General features: G+C 53.7%; 1 protein-coding gene across 6 annotated transcripts in view; it reads left to right on the top strand.

Moving 5' to 3' along the window:
- Gse1 (Gse1 coiled-coil protein) overlaps positions 1-16,474 on the top strand; it is a 340,444-nt gene that overhangs the window by 239,139 nt on the left and 84,831 nt on the right. For 2 of the 6 annotated variants that reach the window (XM_041650949.1, XM_041650952.1), the window contains exon 1: positions 11,632-11,787. The exons of 3 other annotated variants lie outside the window; for them this stretch is intronic. In XM_041650949.1, coding sequence (XP_041506883.1) covers positions 11,751-11,787 — 37 coding nt within the window. In that variant the 5' untranslated portion in view covers positions 11,632-11,750. Of the gene's footprint in view, positions 1-11,404; positions 11,601-11,631; positions 11,788-16,474 lie in introns of those variants that run through there. One more of the 6 variants, XM_041650956.1, reaches the window with a different exon arrangement.

The following is a 16,474-nucleotide window of genomic DNA, read 5'->3' as shown; positions in this document are numbered from 1 at the left end:
TATTATTTATTTATTTGTTTATTATGTGTGACACTGGGTGTATGTGTGTGTGTATAGGTCAGAGGACAACTTGTGTGAGCTGGAAGGTTCCCTCCTTTCACCATGTGGGGTCTGGGGACTGAATTCAGGTTGTCTTGGCTTGGATACAGCTTTCTTTACCCATGCCTGAGCCGTCTAACCAGCCGCTGTTTGAGGAACCTTGGTATGTGTCTGTGTGTATATTTATGCTTGTATATATGAGGTCAGAGGTCAGCCTTGAGTGTCATTTGAAGAATTTTTTTCAAAAGATTTTTATTTTTATTTCTTACAGTTTTGGTATTTCAAGACAGAGGGTTTCTCTGTGTAGCACTGACTGTCCTGGAACTTGCTAGTAGACCAAGCTGGCCTTGAATTTAGAGTTCAGCCTGCCTCTGCCTCCTGAGAGCTGGGATTAAAGGTGTATGCCACCACCGCCTGACAATTTTTTTTTTAATGGTTTTTCGAGACAGGGTTTCTCTGTAGCTTTGGAGCCTGTCCTGGAACTTGCTCTGGCCTCGAACTCACAAAGATCTGCCTGCCTCTGCCTCCTGAGTGCTGGGATTAAAGGCATGCACCACCACCTCCTGGCTGAGGCAATTTTTTAAAAAAGATGTCTAGTTAGGCCTGGTGGTACATACCTTTAATCCCAGCACTCAGAGACAGATGTAGGTGGATCTCTGTGAGTCCCAGGACAGCCTAATCTACAGAATGAGTTTTAGACAGCCAAAGCTACATAGTAAGAACCTGTCTCAAACAAACAAATTACGTGTGCATCTGTATGATGTAGGTATGTGCACATGAGTGCAGTACCCTCGGAAACCAGAAGAGGGCATCAGATCCCTTGGAGCTGGAGTTACACAGTTGTGAGCCACCCACCCTGGGTGCTAGGAACTGAACTCAGGTCCTCTGGAAGAGCAGTAGGAACTCTTAGCTGCTGAGCTATCCCTCCAGCCCCTGAAAAAAATTTTATTAAACAATTCAAAGCACAGGACACAGGGCCTTTTATTATTAATTTTTAAGTTACATGCTTCATTTTCTTATTTATTTGGGTTTGTTTGAGACAGGGTCTCATTCAGGCTGGCATGGAACTCACTGTGTAACCAAACATAATCTCCAACTTGCAGTGATCCTCTGTCCAGCCTCCCAAGCCCTGGAACTACAGGTGTACACCCCCAACACCATGCTGCTTCTTCTTTTTTTTCTATTTTCTCCCAACAGGGTCTAACATAGGCTATCCTTGAACTTAGTAGCTGAGGATGACCTTGAGCTCCTGATTACCCGCTCCCTCCAACTCCCAAGTCCTGGCATTACAGGTATGCACCCCTGCAACCTGTTTGTGTAGTAGGGAATGGAACTCAGGGCTTCAGGAGTGCCAGGCCAGCACTCTGTTGACTGGGCTAGCTCACCGGCCTTTCTTACCTGCTATGCTGTTGTTGAGGCAGGGTCTTCCTATGAAGTCCAGGGTTTCAGGGTCTGCTCAGTAACTCCCCCACTGGCTGACTTCTGCTTTCTAACACTTCTGAGCAAATAGGGCTGGGCCAGGGTGCAGGAAGTGGGAGAGCCACCCTCTCGGGTCTACAGGCAAAGGAGAAGCAAGCAGCACAGGGCAGCCTTTTCTTCGGAAGCCCGGTCTGGTTCTTAAATGCCAAGATAAGCAGATGGCATGTCTGTGTGTCTGAAGCCTGGACGTGCCAAGCTGGAAAGCCCTCTGATCATTTGGTTGAAGTGACCTACAGAAGATACAGAAAGCACAAGAAGGCCAGAGCCACAGTCTCTGGGGTGGGGCAAGAAGGCTGCTGGAGCCTTCCTCCCCTCAGCCCATCTGTTCCTTGGCATCCAGCTGTGTCCTACACCTGGTGGGGAACAGAGGCAATTCTGGGATAGTTCACCCAGGAGCCCTGGATATGGACTTGGGACAAGTGTCCAGGCCAGAATCGGAGCCTGGCTGGCTTTGCCTCTTTATCTAGTGAGACTGAGTCTCATGGTCCAAAGTCTGGCCTGGATAGGGCTTTTTCTGGTGGCTGGGCACTCAGGAGCTGGCCTCCTCCTGTGAAGTTTCCCACCAGAAACCACCGATTTTATCCTAATGGGAAGAATCGGTTGCATTAGAGGACTGAGCTCCCAGTTTGGTACCTCCAGGGGTAGAGGAGGCCAAGTGCTCTCTGAGGTCGGTAACCGGAGGTGAACCAGGCCTTAAGTGATTCCAGTTCCTATCTGGGACTTAAGGAAGTGATTCTCAACCTGCAGCTGTGTTCTCCAAGGTGGTCCTGCCAGGGGACACATTGACTGTCACAACTGAGGCTGTCATTTAACACCTGAGAGCCCTGTAGTGCCCGAGGCAGAATGCAAGGGCTGTCCCAGGAGACATCCCAGGCTAGAAAAGTGTCCAGGACCCTAGTATTTGTTCAGGCCCCAGGAGGGCCAGCCCAGGATAGACAGGCCCTGTGGCCACTGACAAGCTAGAGAATTGACAAGGTGACTCAGTGCATTTGGTTTTGAGGTGTGGAGGAGCTGTGTGCCCGACTTTCTTTTCTTGCCCTGCATTATGAGAAGCAGGGCCTAGTAGGAGCCAGCCTGTAGGAACCATGCCTTGGAGACCAGAGAACTGCGTGGTATGCATCACTGCTGACTTGTGTGAGTGACAGGCCTTTCCCATTGAACAGCCACAGACTGGTGATAGAGAGGCCCTCAAGTGAGAAGAAAACCTAGTAGGTTGACCTAGGGTAGGAGGCAGAGCGAAAGGACAAAAAGCCAGGACAGAGGAGGCTGTCTACCTGTGCCCTCTGCAGGTTACCTGTTGGGGCTCCAACAGCTCCTTTCTAGGCTATGTTGAAGCACAACATTATCTGACCAGAACTGTGAGGTCTCGATGTGGCCAGGAAGTCCAAGATGTGAGACAGCAGAGGGCCACTTCCAAAGATAAGCCCTGTGGCTGGCCAGTCCACATGGAGCACCATGGGGATTGGGCCCTTTGCCCAGACTTTTGGCGACTTCCTGAAGCCCAGGCCGTAGATGGGAAGTTAGACTCAGCTCCACAAGGTGGTGGAAGGGAGCAGTGGATCCCTTCCCCCTTCCTCACACATGTTGCTTCTCCTTTGGTGGATTTTCTTTTTAATTGGTTCAGTGATTTGAGTATTCATTCATTGATTGTTTAGTACTAGGGATTGAATCCAGGGCTTTGTACAAGCTAAATAAGTGCTAACCACTGAGCTGTGTCCTCGGTCCTCTTTTTACTTTTTTTTTTTTTATTATTTGTTTTTGTTTGTTTTGTTTTGAGACAAGGTTTCTCTGTAGCTTTGGAGCTTGTAGACCAGGCTGGCCTTGAACTCACAGAGATCCACCTGTCTCTGTCTCCGCCTCCCCAGTGCTGGGATTAAAGGTGTGCACCACCACTTCCCGGCCTTCTTTTTACTTTTTATTTTTACTTTTTATTGTGAGATAGAACTTCACTAAGTTTCCTCAGCTCACTCTGAAGCCCAATCCAATCTGCTTCACCCTCCCAAGTGGTAGGATTAAAGGGCCTGAGGCACCAAGAAGTCCAGCTTGGATAGTGCTACATTTAAACGAGGTTCGATGGCTGGAGAATTGGCTCAGAGGTTAAGAGCACTTTCAGCTCCTGCGTAAGATCGAGGTCAAGTTTCCAGCACCCATATAGTGCCTCACAACTGCCTGTAACTCTAGTTCAGGGGATTCAGTGCCCTCTTCTGGCCACTAAGGGCATTGCACACACTTGTTGCACATACATGCAAACATTCATACATAAAACAAACAAAAAAGTGAAACATGTATGGCTGTTTGTTTATTTGTTTTTGAGACAGAATGGCTCTGGCTGGCCTGGAACTCACTCTGTAGACCAGACTGACCTCAAACTCAGAGATCCACCTTCCTCTGTCTCTTGAGTGCTGGGATTAAAGGCGTGTGCCACCACTATCTGGCAATAACTGTTTTCTGCTGGTTTGTTTGTTTTTACAGAGGCTTTAAAAGGGGTTTGGAGCTGCGGGTGTGGCTCAGTTGTTAGAGTGTTTACCTGTCCTGCACAAAGGCTGGGTACCATCTCTAGCACTTCATAAACCAAGTATACAGCTGTCATCCTATCCTGAGAGGCTCTGTCTCAAAAAAAGAAAAAAAAAAAGAAAGGCAGGCAAACCTCTCTGAGTTAAAGACCATCTAGGACTACATAGTATAACAACAAATAAAAACAAGACAAGGGGCTGGAAAGATGGCTCAGTGGTTAAGAGCACAGGCTGCTCCTCTAGAGGACCCGAGTTCAATTCCCAACACACCCACACGGCAGCTCACTCCTGTCTGTAACTCCAGCTCCAGGAGTTCCAACGCCTTCACACAAATACACGTGCAGGCAAAACACCAGTGTGTGCATGCAATAAAAAATAAATGATTTTTTAAAAAGACAACAAAGAAAAGATTTTTATCTAGATGTGGTGGCTGTCCTGGAGGTCTTACCAGAAGAATTCAAGGTTGGCCCAAAATATAAGGCAAAATCTTGACTCAAGAAGTTTTGGGGGAAAATCTTGTTGCTGGTTCCAAGATCAAAGAGGAAGTCAAGGCCGAAACAGAGCCAACTAACAAGAAGAGTCCAGGGGCCTGACCTCACACTGCAAAAATGAAACGGTTCAGTCAATAAAAATCAAATAGGGCTGGCAAGCTGGCTCAGCAGGCAGAGTGCTCGCTGCTAGTTCTGATGTCCTGAGTTAGATCCCCAGGACCCACACTGTAGAAGGAGAGAACCAACCCTGGCAAACTGCCCTCTGAGCTCCACACACATGCCATGGCATGCACAAATACACAGAGATAAACCTTAAACCTCAAATGCGCTTCTGGGAGAGGAAGAGGCCCTACCTGGCTGGCTGTCACTCTGTGTAGGGTCTAATCTGTGGATTTCCTTTTCTGGACTTTGTGACTTAGGGCCATTTGACTTCTCTGGCCTTAGCATCTCGTGGGAGGAATGGGGAGAATGAAGACAGACAGGTTTACTCTTCTGGCAGTGATGAGTCTGTCTTCTTAGAGCTGAAGTATGTGACCCGGAGCTGGGAAAGGAGCTGATGTCTGCTAAGGGGACAGCTGGGCTGTGCCGGAGACACTGTCAGAGTCATCCTGAAGGCCTCACTTGGGGGGACACTTGTTACCTGACAGTAAGCATGTCTGTGTGATGGACAGCTGAGAAGGGGTGGGGCAGGGGCCTTTGCTATGGACACTGTGGAAGAGCTGATGGGGGTGCTGCTATCTTCAGTACTGGGTTGAAGCCCATGCACCCCCAGAAAGAGCAAGCACAGGCTCACATGGGACATCTCTCCTAGCCAGGCCTGACATGGCAAGCCAGGCTTTCCATCTCCTCTCTTGCCTTGAACTAGGTCCCACAATTTGGGGAGGTTGGAAGGAAAGGTCACTGGTGTCCTGGACCTAACGGAGCCTCCAGGAACCAGAGCCTGTGCTCCTGGGTGGAGCCTCAGGAAGGTGATCTGTCTCTGAGGCAGATGGCCACGCTGATGGCCTTGGGCCATGCCTGTTCCCAAAACCCACTAGACATGTGTGTCACCATTTGAAACCAGGAGGGTAGCCATGACGCTAGAAAGCCTCAGGTCCCATAGGGTTGTTGGTTTCTGGGGGCCAGGCTGCTGTAGGATTCCTGACACTCCCCGCCCAGGACCTGATACAAGCCAGCTGACTTGAGCCTCTCTGGGGGCAGGCTAACAGGAGCAGAATACTGTTACAGAGGGGACCAGAGAGATGAAGCCCCTGGAGCTATGGTAATGAATCACCACAAACCGAGTGACCTCTGTGAAGCCAGAGACTTTCTGACTGTCCAGTGGCTGAAGTCAGGTCAGAGTCACCAGCTCTGCTCCCTCCGGAGGCTGCAGAGGCGCTTCAACTTCTCCAGTGCCTGGGGCTGCAGCTTTCAATAGCTGTGGCTCCATCACTCCTGCTTCTGTCTCTGGCCTCACATGGCTTCTCTCCTGATTCACTCTATTTATACTCTCCTCTTTTTGGTGTTCGGTGATTGTGTGTGTGTGTCGGGGTGTGTGTTTGTGTGTCGGGGTGTGTGTGTGTTGTATGTTTGGTAAAAGTCTCAGTATGTAGCCCTGGAAGAGTCTATGGTTCGGACCAGGCTAGTCTCAATCTCCAGTGATCTTCCTGCCTCTGCCTCCAGTGTTGGGATGGTCCAAGCCCAGCTCCTCCCTTTTCCAAGTCTTGCCAGTCTCTGTAGTCAGCTGGGTGTTCCTTTCTTCTTTATGCTTTAGTTTCCCAAATGGTAGGATTACAGGTGTTTCACCTCACCTGGCCCTCTCCATGGGTCACCCCAGTACTCAGGAAGGATCCTAAACTTCATCAAACCTGCTCGGACTTCTTTGGAAGCAGGTCGCAGGCCCGGGTACCCGGCCAGGTCTTTGGCAGGCCACCATTTAACCCACTGCACAGGGCAGGACCAGGCTTGGACCCCAGAATTTTTGTGAGACCCCCAAGATGGGCAACACCTGGTCAGGGGAGAAGGTGTGAAAACAGACACCTCTCACAAAGAAGGAAACAATTCCAAACACACAGCTGTCACAGCCAGCTGTGAGCACAGACCTTTCTCTCACAATCTTAGACTTACTTATCTCAAGGGCTTGCTGTCACCTGAGGACCAGAGCCTGAGGGAGAAACCGGTGTCACCAGTCCCTTTGTGCCCTTGGGCAGCTGACCTCACACCGCTGGTGCTTAGCATTAAGCATTGCAAAGTCACAAGACACCGGGTCTGTCTGGTGGGGGTGGGCAAGTCCCCCAAATGCTGACAAAGCCACTGAAGAGCAGGGGGACAGAGCTGAACCTACCGAGACCCTTCTTTCACTGCTGGTGGTGTCTCCATTGTTCCATAGCCTGGGGAGTCATCACAGCTGTCTGTGGAGTCCCCGAGCAGGCCAGGTGCTGGAAGCACCCACATCCGGTCTTCTCCTGGCATGTGTGAGTGATTCACCCCAACTTTCAGATGAGGAGACAGGGCACACAGGGTTTAGACACAGGCCTCCGAGGCTCAGACCCTAGTTCTAGCCATCTACCAGCTCTGAGTCGTTGAAGATGGCCCAAAGGATTCGCTGGGTCACCTATGAAGAGTAGTCGGAGCAGCGCCTGGCCCAGTCTGAGCTCCTAGGAAGTGCCTGCTGCCTCACCACCATGCTAAGGGGGACAGGTGGGCATCTGGAGGATCCAGCATGTCCTAGGAACCATGCAGCCTTGGTACTCCAGGCTCCGCTCTTTCCTAGAGTCTATGGCATGAGGGCTCCTTCTGTGCACCTCCTCAGGGAGGCAAGCTGGCCTCCTGGCCTGGGGGGCATGGCACATGATGGGTGATGGGCACAGCTGGCAGGGAGCTGCCTGCCTTAGCATGTGGGAGAGTCTATTTTTACTGTGTTTCAGCTGACTGGGACTGGCTAGGCTGTATCTGAGCCCTTGCAAGAGTAGCATGCTAGAGTATAGGGGCCCCTCTGTGTTGAAGGGGCAGCTAGCGTGGGTGCTGCACCTTCAGAATGGGGACCTCCTGGTTTCATGCATCTCCTCAGGGTGACCTGGACCCCTACCTTCTTTCCTATTGACAAATGGGGGGTGATGTCATCAGCACCTCTCTTCCTGATCTTGGGTGGCTTTCAGGGTGGTGTCTCTCTGGAGCTAAGAGGAAGAATGGCCTGTGGTGTCCCTGCCTCTCAAAAGGTCCAGAGGAAGGATGGTTTCTGGGTGGTCCAGCCTCCCCATTGCTGCCTCTTCTTCATCAACCCCTCCACACATTAAAAAGAGAGGGGATACTGGCTCAGCAGACTCTGGGAGAAGAAGGGACAGAGATAGTCAAGGACCACCTTTCCTTGCACAGAAACCTGGGGTAAAACCCAGGGAGGCAATAGCCTTATCCAGACACCCACAGCTGGTGATGGTGTGCCCACATGGTTTGTGGTGGGAGCACTGGGCTCGTGTCCCATCTGAAGGAGGCCACAAACATGCCTGATGGAGGGCTGGCTCCCCCTGGGATATGAATGGCTGTAGTGATGGGGTCCACCCACCACAGCAAAGCCTCAGGGGCCAGTGGGAAAGAGAAAGTGCAGCCAGCTACCCTGTTCAGCCACATTAGTCAAACAACCCAACCATTCAAAGACAGCCAGCACTGAGCTGGCTGCTAGGGGCGGGAGGGGGCTTTGTATTCCTGGCTGTTTGGGCACCAGGTTTTGGGGGGGTGGGCTGTGGGATGACCACTCTCCCCCAGCAGAGTGCATAGTGTTCCACCCTCCAGAAGTTCCTATCACTAACCTACTTTGAGCTTCCAGGCTCGGGCAAAGGAGCCAGGCTATCAGTAACAGCACACAGCTAGCCTCCTTCCCCAGGGTGCGGCTCTAAGCAATTAGGGCTTGGCCCGCACGGTCTCTATAATTGGATGCAGGCATTGGAATTCTTATTAGGAGAGAGGTTTGTCTTTGAGGAGGCACAGTGAGTGATACAGGGATGTTAGGTGCAGCTGGCCCACCACAGTGGGGCTCCTCTGCCTGTTCTTCCACCGCCCGGCACTCTCCCAGGCCTCCCCTGCCCGCTATGGGTCCCCACTGGCCCGAGGAGCTGGCACATAAGCCGGGCAGTTTGGACTCCAGTCTGGACAGCTCTTTCTCCACAGGTGGCTCCAAGAAGGATGGCTCCTTTCAGAATGACTTCCTCTACTTTTAGCAGGGAAAGGAGGGGGGTGCCCAGCCTATTGGGGGAGCATCCTCCCTCTGTACCCTGCCTGTGATTGGCCCATAATTACAGGTTTATTGCCTGTATAGCTATTGTGTAATGACATGTTTGCAAATTAATTTTTATGGCTCCTGCCATTAGCATATACAGTGGAGGAAGGTTTCGTATTAATTACTACTGTTGTTCCCGTAATCCCGGAGAATTAAAAACCAATAAAAGAGTGACAACACAAACTGATAGTTTAGGGTCTTTTAAAAATAGTCTTTATTTTTCCCCCTAAGTACTTTTGAGAGGTCAGGGCGGGGTGTATGTGTGTAGGGGGCATCTGGTCCCTCTTCTACCATCCGGAGCTCCCTGAATCGTGCAGGCAGGTGATGGAGGTGGTGGCCCTAGACACTCCAGCCCCGCCTGTGTGTCCTCTCCTTACAGGCAGCCCCGCCCCTGAAAACAAAGGGCTGCAGCCTAGGGCCCGGCTTGACCTCTGGGGTCACGTGGGGCAGAGCGGTCAGAGGCCCACTGCAGCGCCCTCCTCGGGGCCGCAGAGGTCGTGCAGCCAGAGTCAGAAGGCACACTGGGTCCCCACCTCCCTCAAAGTGCCCTCTAGAGATCTCCTCTGGTGTCCAGTATTCTGGAAGTTGGGCTGTCATCTGAAGCCACCGAGTTTATTAGGATCTTGGGGACACTGGTTGGAGACCCGTGATGGGTGCCGAGATCAGAGAGCCGTGGCAGAAACCCCCGCCTGGCACGACCATGCGCCTGCTGTGCGTACCTGCCGGCTAGGACTTGAGGATCTGGGGTCAAAAGGTGACCTTTAGTGTCACCGAGTTAGGATCCCAGTCAGTTGCGCCACCGCGGTGGGGGAGAGCTTCAGTAAAAGGACTTGAAACACAAATGGTCGCATCTTGATACTTGCTTTGCCGCGTGCGTTTAGTAGAGGGGCTGGTGTGTGGGTAAATGGATGCTGTCTCTTTAAAATCGCTGGGCTGGACAATGAGCGCACAGGATGTGGTTTGGCGGCAGGGTTTTTTCCCCTTCGATTTGGGGAATTATCACTTGGGGCCTTCTTGAGCTGGTGTGAACGCACGGCGGCTGGGGAGGGGAGATACAGGCGCCACACTCACGCTCAGTGCAGTCGGTCGTTTGCTTAAACCAAATTAGCCGGGCACTCGTTACTATGGTGCAGCCGGGGCTTGCAGAGTCCCAGTAATAGCATTTATTAGGTCTGTTTGCCTGGAAGCATGCCTTCCCGGATCTGATAATGCCCGGGTGCAGGAGAGTGTGGGAGATGGTATCAAGCATTTGATTACACTTGCAACAGGGATTTTTTAAGGGGTAGGGCGTGGGGGGGGGGGCGGGAGGAAAGGAAAGAGAGGCCAACCGCCGTCCCTAGCTCTCCCGGGCGCGGTCTCCACAGCCCCCAGCGGGCTGCACAAAGGGCGGCCCCGGCCTCCCCGGGGCACTGTCGTGTGTGTGTGTGGGGGGGGGGGGTCGTGCTCCCGGCTCCCGCAGCTGTCAGACGTGGGTGGGGAGGAGCGAGGGCGGGCTGGCGGCCAGAGCGCGGAGTTGGGCAGCCAGAGGGGGGCCCCGCGGCGCCCGCAGCCGCCCACTGTTTGCAAACGGCCCGCTCCCGGACAGAGGGGAGAATCGTGCAATCCGAAGCGGGAGCATCCGCTGCTGGCCCTCGGCGGCGGGTCTGGTCTGTAAGGCTCTGCGGCCGCGCACGGGCAGGTCGCAAGTGGGACTCTTCGTCACCGCGGCGCGCAGCCGGGAGCTCCGGGAGGACGCTGCGCAGACGGAAGGAGCCGCCCGCCGCTGCGCCCCTTCCCTTTCGCTTTCATTAGGAGAGACAAATCTGCTGTCAGGCAGCCAGCTTTCCAATTTACCGATAATGATTCTTGCATGAAAATTGATCGAGGGGCTCTCCACCGCCGCGCGCTCTTGCCTCCCGCTCTCCTGCTCCTGCCGGCTGCGCCCCCGCGAGTTCCTCCTCCTCCTCTCCCTCCTCCCCACCCCCTCCGTCTGAGTCAGTGGTGGGACGCCGGGCGGGGAGATAACCAAAAAGGGGGGGTGCTGGTGGCGAGGGGGGAGGGGAGCCTGCCCTCGCTAGCGTCCCTAGCCCAAGACTTGTTTGTCGCCGCCGCCTCTCCTATTGACTAGGCGAAATCTGCCCCTCGGTACTTCTAGGCTGTTTGGGTATTAATTTTCTCCACCCCCAGCACCCCTGCCGAGCGCCCCCCTCCTCCTCTCTGCACCCCGCCCCTCCTCACCCAGTAGCTAAGGGGAAACGAAAACAAAGCCGATTTCTCCTTGGCAACCAGATGCCCCCTCCCGCCGCCCCCCTTCCTTTTCCCTTCTGGTTCTGAACGTGAAACCCTGTTGGAAACAGGTCTCTTGACCCTCGCCCTTGACATTCAAATGGCTGAATGGAGGCGAGATTGCTGTTCGCACGTCTTAGGGGGTGCTTTTTTTCTCTCCCTTTTCCTCTCTCTCTCTCTCTCTCTCTCTCTCCTGTCTCTTTTTCTTTCCAATGAGTAATCCCTGAAGACCTTAACCCCCCAATTTCATCACCCTCACCGCCCCCCCCTTTTATTTTTCTCTCTCTTCTGCTCTCCCGCCCTCTTCCCTCCACCAGCTCCCCCTCCTTTTTTTTTTTTAATTTGCATCTCAAGTCCAAAAGGCAGAAAATACACACGCGGCGAAGACGCCGGTCCGCTGTGGAGGCTCCGGCCCTTCCTTGGTCAATTACCTCACTGTGGATCTGCTTCGGCCGAGGTGGCCGAACCTGCCCGGGCGCTGGACTGAGAGACAGCCTTTGATCTTCTTGGAGAGGGGAAAGGAAAGAACACACAAACTGGTTTCTACCCCCAGCGCTCGGGGTATTGCACCTTTGCCTTTATTTTATTGTTTTGGACATTTTTGAGTGCCGTGGCTTGGACGCTGGTTTTGTTTCATTGCTGGGCTTGATTTTTTTTCCCTCATTTCCTTCTTCGTCCCTCTCTGGCCACTATGGAATTCTAACCTGAGCCATGTTTGGACTGAAGCCGCCTCTCTATTACTTACCAGGTAAGCGAGTGGTGCGCCGGGTCCTCGGGTCTCCAGGCCTGGGCGCGTAGGGGCGCACAGGGGCGCGCGGCTCGGCTGCCCGCTCGGTGCGCGCTGCCGCGTGGGGCGCCCGGCCCGGTGCGCGTCTCGCTCCTTTTGTCTGCGCGGAGCCGGCGGCGCTGAGCCCAGGGCGCGATCGCGCGGGTGTGAAGTTACTTTCCCGCGGGCGGCGACCTGGGAGGCCCCCCTGGCCCTGCCGCCCCCTCCCGATTCCCTGGAAGGTTTTGTTGTGCGAGGCCGGGAGGGGCCGCGGCCGCAGCGCGCGCGGCTTCCTGTTTCCTGAGCCTCGGTGCGCGCTGACAGCCGCTGCCCTGCAACTTTCAGTTTCGGGGGCCACCGCGGGAGAGGTGGGGAGCCCCTCCACCCTTAAGATATTTGCACGCGGGCGCGAGGGAAGCAGGAGAGCCCAGGGCGAGCAGGCGGGCGTGGGAACCCGGCCCTCCGGGTGTCTTCCCCCTCGGGTACCCCCGGGTCCGACTCCACGTGACCGCAGGTCGGGAGGGCTGGGCTGCGTGTGGCCGCTTGTTCTAAGAATGAGCTGGATTTTTATTTCGTCTTTCCCTGAGCCCTGGCACACTGTTTCTGTTGAAGTTAGGGCATTTGTGAGATGCAGAGGTGTTGGGGTGCTGTAGAAGTAGGGGTCAGGGGGCCCTCGTGCTTGATATGATCTGCTGTTCCCTGAAGATTATTTCGGAATAATTTTGCTAGGGAAAGGTGCACGTGGCTGGGTGTTGGGTTAACGTTGCCTTTTTTTTTCCTTGTGTGTTCTCTGGGTCCTGAGGCTCTTGGCAGGCCCCCATCGCTCTGGAGTCCTCGTAGAAGAAGAGATATGAGCCAAGAACCAGCCTGGGCTGGACTCAGCTCCACGGAGCTGGCCTTGGTTGCCCTGACCCAGGGCACAGGCTGTCACTGAGTTAATGTAGCAGAGATGAAGGGTTACATGGAAGAGGGGGGATAGTGGTGTTAATTTCGCCTGCAGGATGGTTGTACGTTGCTCTCCGAGTTTCTTTGTCGCTCCTGCAGTGTCCAGCCCTACCCTGTGACAAATCTGGTCTGTTTCCTGGAGTTTCCAGTCCCTTGCAGTTGTTTGTCTTGAGACAGGGTCTCACTGTGTAGCTCTGGCTGGCCTGGGACTCAGAGATCCCCCTGCCTCAGCTTCACTGGTGCTGGGATGAAAGGTGTGTGCCACAGAAAGGTGTGTGCCTACAGCACCTGGCCCCAGGCAGTTTTTATTGGAAGATTATCTCTCAGCCACTCACAATCCCGTCTCTCCTCCTCAGGGTCTGATCTGAAATAGCAATTGTCAGCTTCTAGCTGGCCTCCCTGTTCCCCTCAGTTCACGTCCATATTTCCTTTCAGAGGTCCAGCCAAAATTAGAGCCAGGGCAGGGAATTCCCAGCTTCCAACAGTGTTATCTCTGCAGGAGGGCAGGCGTCCTCTGGAGCCCAGCCATGTCCCCATGGGAAGGTGTATGTCATAGCCCCTTCAGAGTCCTGCCATATCCTACTATCTTTGACGAGGAGAGCGGGGATGCTACTTCCTTTTTGCTTCTCCAGCGCCTCTCTAGGGCCTTGGAGGTGGCTGGTGGCAAGAGGAATCTTCCTGAGTACTGGGCAGCTCAAAAGGGCAGGTGTTTGAAATCTACACCCCTCTCCACCTGCCACCCAAGGGCTGCCTGGTGATTTGCTTGTCAGGTGACTGATTCTGTATTTACACAGGGAGCCTCTAAAGAGAAGGAGGAAGTGTCACACTGGGAAATTCAGAGCGATTAGAGGAGTCAGCCTTGGCTGGGATTAGGCCCTAGGCTGTCGGGTCAGCAAGGTGAATCCTGCTAGTTCTGATCCTTCGAGAGGGGAGGGCCTGGCCCCCTCCCCAGGAAGGAGGGCTCAGTTAAATTAGCCACGGGATGAAGGTTCTTCACTTTCTGGAGTTTGTTTCCTGAAGGTCCCCGCTAGGGTTTTCCACCCTGTGAGCGGAGTGTAGTATTAGGCACACCTGCCGTGTGTATCATCCCAGCTGCAGGTGGTTTGGGGACCCTCCCATACACCCTGTGAGATGGGCACTGCTACCTCACCCTCCTCACCAATCTGCCCAAGAGGCCCAGCTTTGGCCCATTCTGGAAGTGTCACTGTGGGATCTGTTATCTGCCACTTCGGGAGGGGATTTCCAAGCCTCAGAGCAGCGGGTGTCTGGTCAGCTGTGGTCAGTAATAGTTTTAGTTGAGAGGCAGTGAGTTGGCCCACAGAGGACCTGGAATCTGAGTCCTAGGTTTTGTCCCAAGCCTTTGGGCCCTGGCTTCTGTCCTCAAGATCAGGTCCTAGCAAAGGGCCTGTAACCAACCACCAAGAGCCAGGGGCCAGAACCTACCAACCAGCTACTGCCGGAGAGTGGGAGGGTGGTCCTAGTTAGGTTGGCCCTAGATACTGGCTTCTCTTGCCAGACTGTACAATGGGTCTGAAGTCCAACTCTGCATCTTCCCAGCCTCAGCGTTGGCAGGTAAGGAAAGTTCCCAGAGATCCTCGGTTTTCCCCTCAGTGACTTGGATCCACAGTATCGTCTCCCTAAGATCCAGTAGTCATATGGTGTGAAGGTTCCGTTGGCATGCGGCAGTCCTGTGCTTTCATGGCGTCCCTGATGGCTCTCTCATCACCATGGCGGGCTTGAGCAGTGGTGATGGAGCTCAGGTTCACTGGCCAGGCCTAAGATCGCTTACTGGGCTAATTGTCCATCTTTGGTGTAAGGAGCCTATGAAGAAGATTTGAGGAATGGAGTGTGTTTTGTTTTGTTTTGTTTTGTTTTTGAGAGTCCCATGTATCCCGGCCTGGCCTGGAACTTGCTGTATAACCCAGGCTGACCTCAAACTCCCTGTGTGCCTTCCTCCACCCTCAAGTGGTAGGGTATAAAATCAATTGGCTGCTTGGGTAACTACTGTACTTGTTAAGGTTTTAATTGGTATTATTACCGAAATGAACATTTTCGCAGAAATTCACAGGATTTACTGGCGGAGCGGGGACTTGAACGTGGTGCTTTGGGCCAGGCTTCCTGACTTCACATTGAGAAGTGTTTATTCATCGGCTAGAGGGAATGGCTTGGCCAGTCAGCTTCCCCTGCAGAGAGAAAGGTGCAGGACATGTGCACAGGGCCTGCAGGTGACAGATGACATACCTTTTCTGCGGTCCCCTATCCAGCTTTCTCCTGTGTGTGTGTCTGCCTGGATCCCCACGTCCCTGAACGCCACAGGACTTTGTGATCCATGCAGGCGGAGACTGAGTGTCTCCTTTTTGCTTGGCCTGCTGCCAGACCAATAACGGCAGTCGTAAAAAATAAAAAGAATAATAAAATACGGAGAAGGAAGAGGTTGCAGCCACTTTGCATACGCGGCGCGTTCCGTGCCAGACTTGCTCATTCAACAATCAACGCTGGGAGGTCAGGCTATGCCTGCCCCACTTGACAGCAAAGGAAACTGAGGCACAAGGAAGAGTGAGGTCACTCGAGCAGTAAAGGAGCAGCAAAGGGCTCAGCTGGGCCCTGACCCCTGACCCCAGGCAGTCTGGCTCCAGAGTTTCTGCTTAATAAATATTTTTTGACCCGTCAGGGAGGGATGGCGGCTGGTATTGGCGGTGGCGCCCTCCTGGGGCCCCTTATCTTGTTCCTAGCTGTTGGCTGACCCTGCCCTGGCCCCAAGCTGAACTCCTGGTGACCTCACCTCCCCCAGGATTCCCTGTCCATAGTCAGAAATGATGCTCTGAGGCCTGCAGCGAAGGAACTGAGGCCTGAGAGGACCCTGGCTGGTGGCTGTAGAATTATCCTTATCTCCCTTGGGACATCTTCTGTGCCCCAAAACGGCCTCCTGAGATCATAGTGAATCATTTCTGACCTGGTCCTTACTGAGCAGCTTACCCTGCCACAAGTTGGGGTAATGGAAGAGTAAAGGCCCTCAGAGATTGTGTCCAGAGTGGTCCAGCCTATGTGTAAGGCTGGATATGGACTGTGCTCAGGACTTGTGGGGTGTAGGCTGTACAGGCCAAGGAACCAGGGCAGCCTCCCTTGCTAGCCTACACCCATCTTCTGACTATATCTTTTTGAGATTTGAGGGGTCTGAAGGAGACCTGCTCTTGGGTTAGTGTAGGCCTGGAAAAAGGTGTGGCCCCTTTTACAGTGGCAGCATCTTTCAGCTCACACTCAGGGGTGATTGCATCGGGCTCACACCTAGCTCTTTGGGGGCAATCACTAATTACTGTCGGATACCCCTGAGAGTTAGGGAGGGACTGCCACATTTGGGTCTGTCAACTGGGAGAGCCAGGGCCCCTTTTGTCTCAGCTGTGACTCAGGCCCTCCGACTAGGGTCTGGCTCTCGTCCTGCTCAATTTCATGTTCATTAAGGTTCCCTCCTGCTTCAGTGTCTCTGCGGTGCCACAGGAGGGCATCGATCTGATCTGCCCCTCTGACTTCTTATCTTCTTGACTCTTCCCGCTGTGGGAGCAAATGATCCTGAGGATGCTTGGTTCTGTCTCGAGGAGGGAAATGAAGGGTACACTTCCTCCACGGAGGACAGTGGCCAGTGGGAGGACCTGGCCAGGCATACTGTCCCCAGCAGAGCCAGCCAGAGCCAGAGGGTCTCAGCCTCTGGTATTTACTCCAAGCTCCG

The sequence above is a fragment of the Microtus oregoni genome, unplaced genomic scaffold (genome assembly GCF_018167655.1).
Source record: "Microtus oregoni isolate MIOR12 unplaced genomic scaffold, Mior012 000004F_ref0000308, whole genome shotgun sequence".
NCBI lineage: Eukaryota > Metazoa > Chordata > Mammalia > Rodentia > Cricetidae > Microtus > Microtus oregoni.
This window is presented reverse-complemented; position numbering and strand designations above follow the sequence as displayed.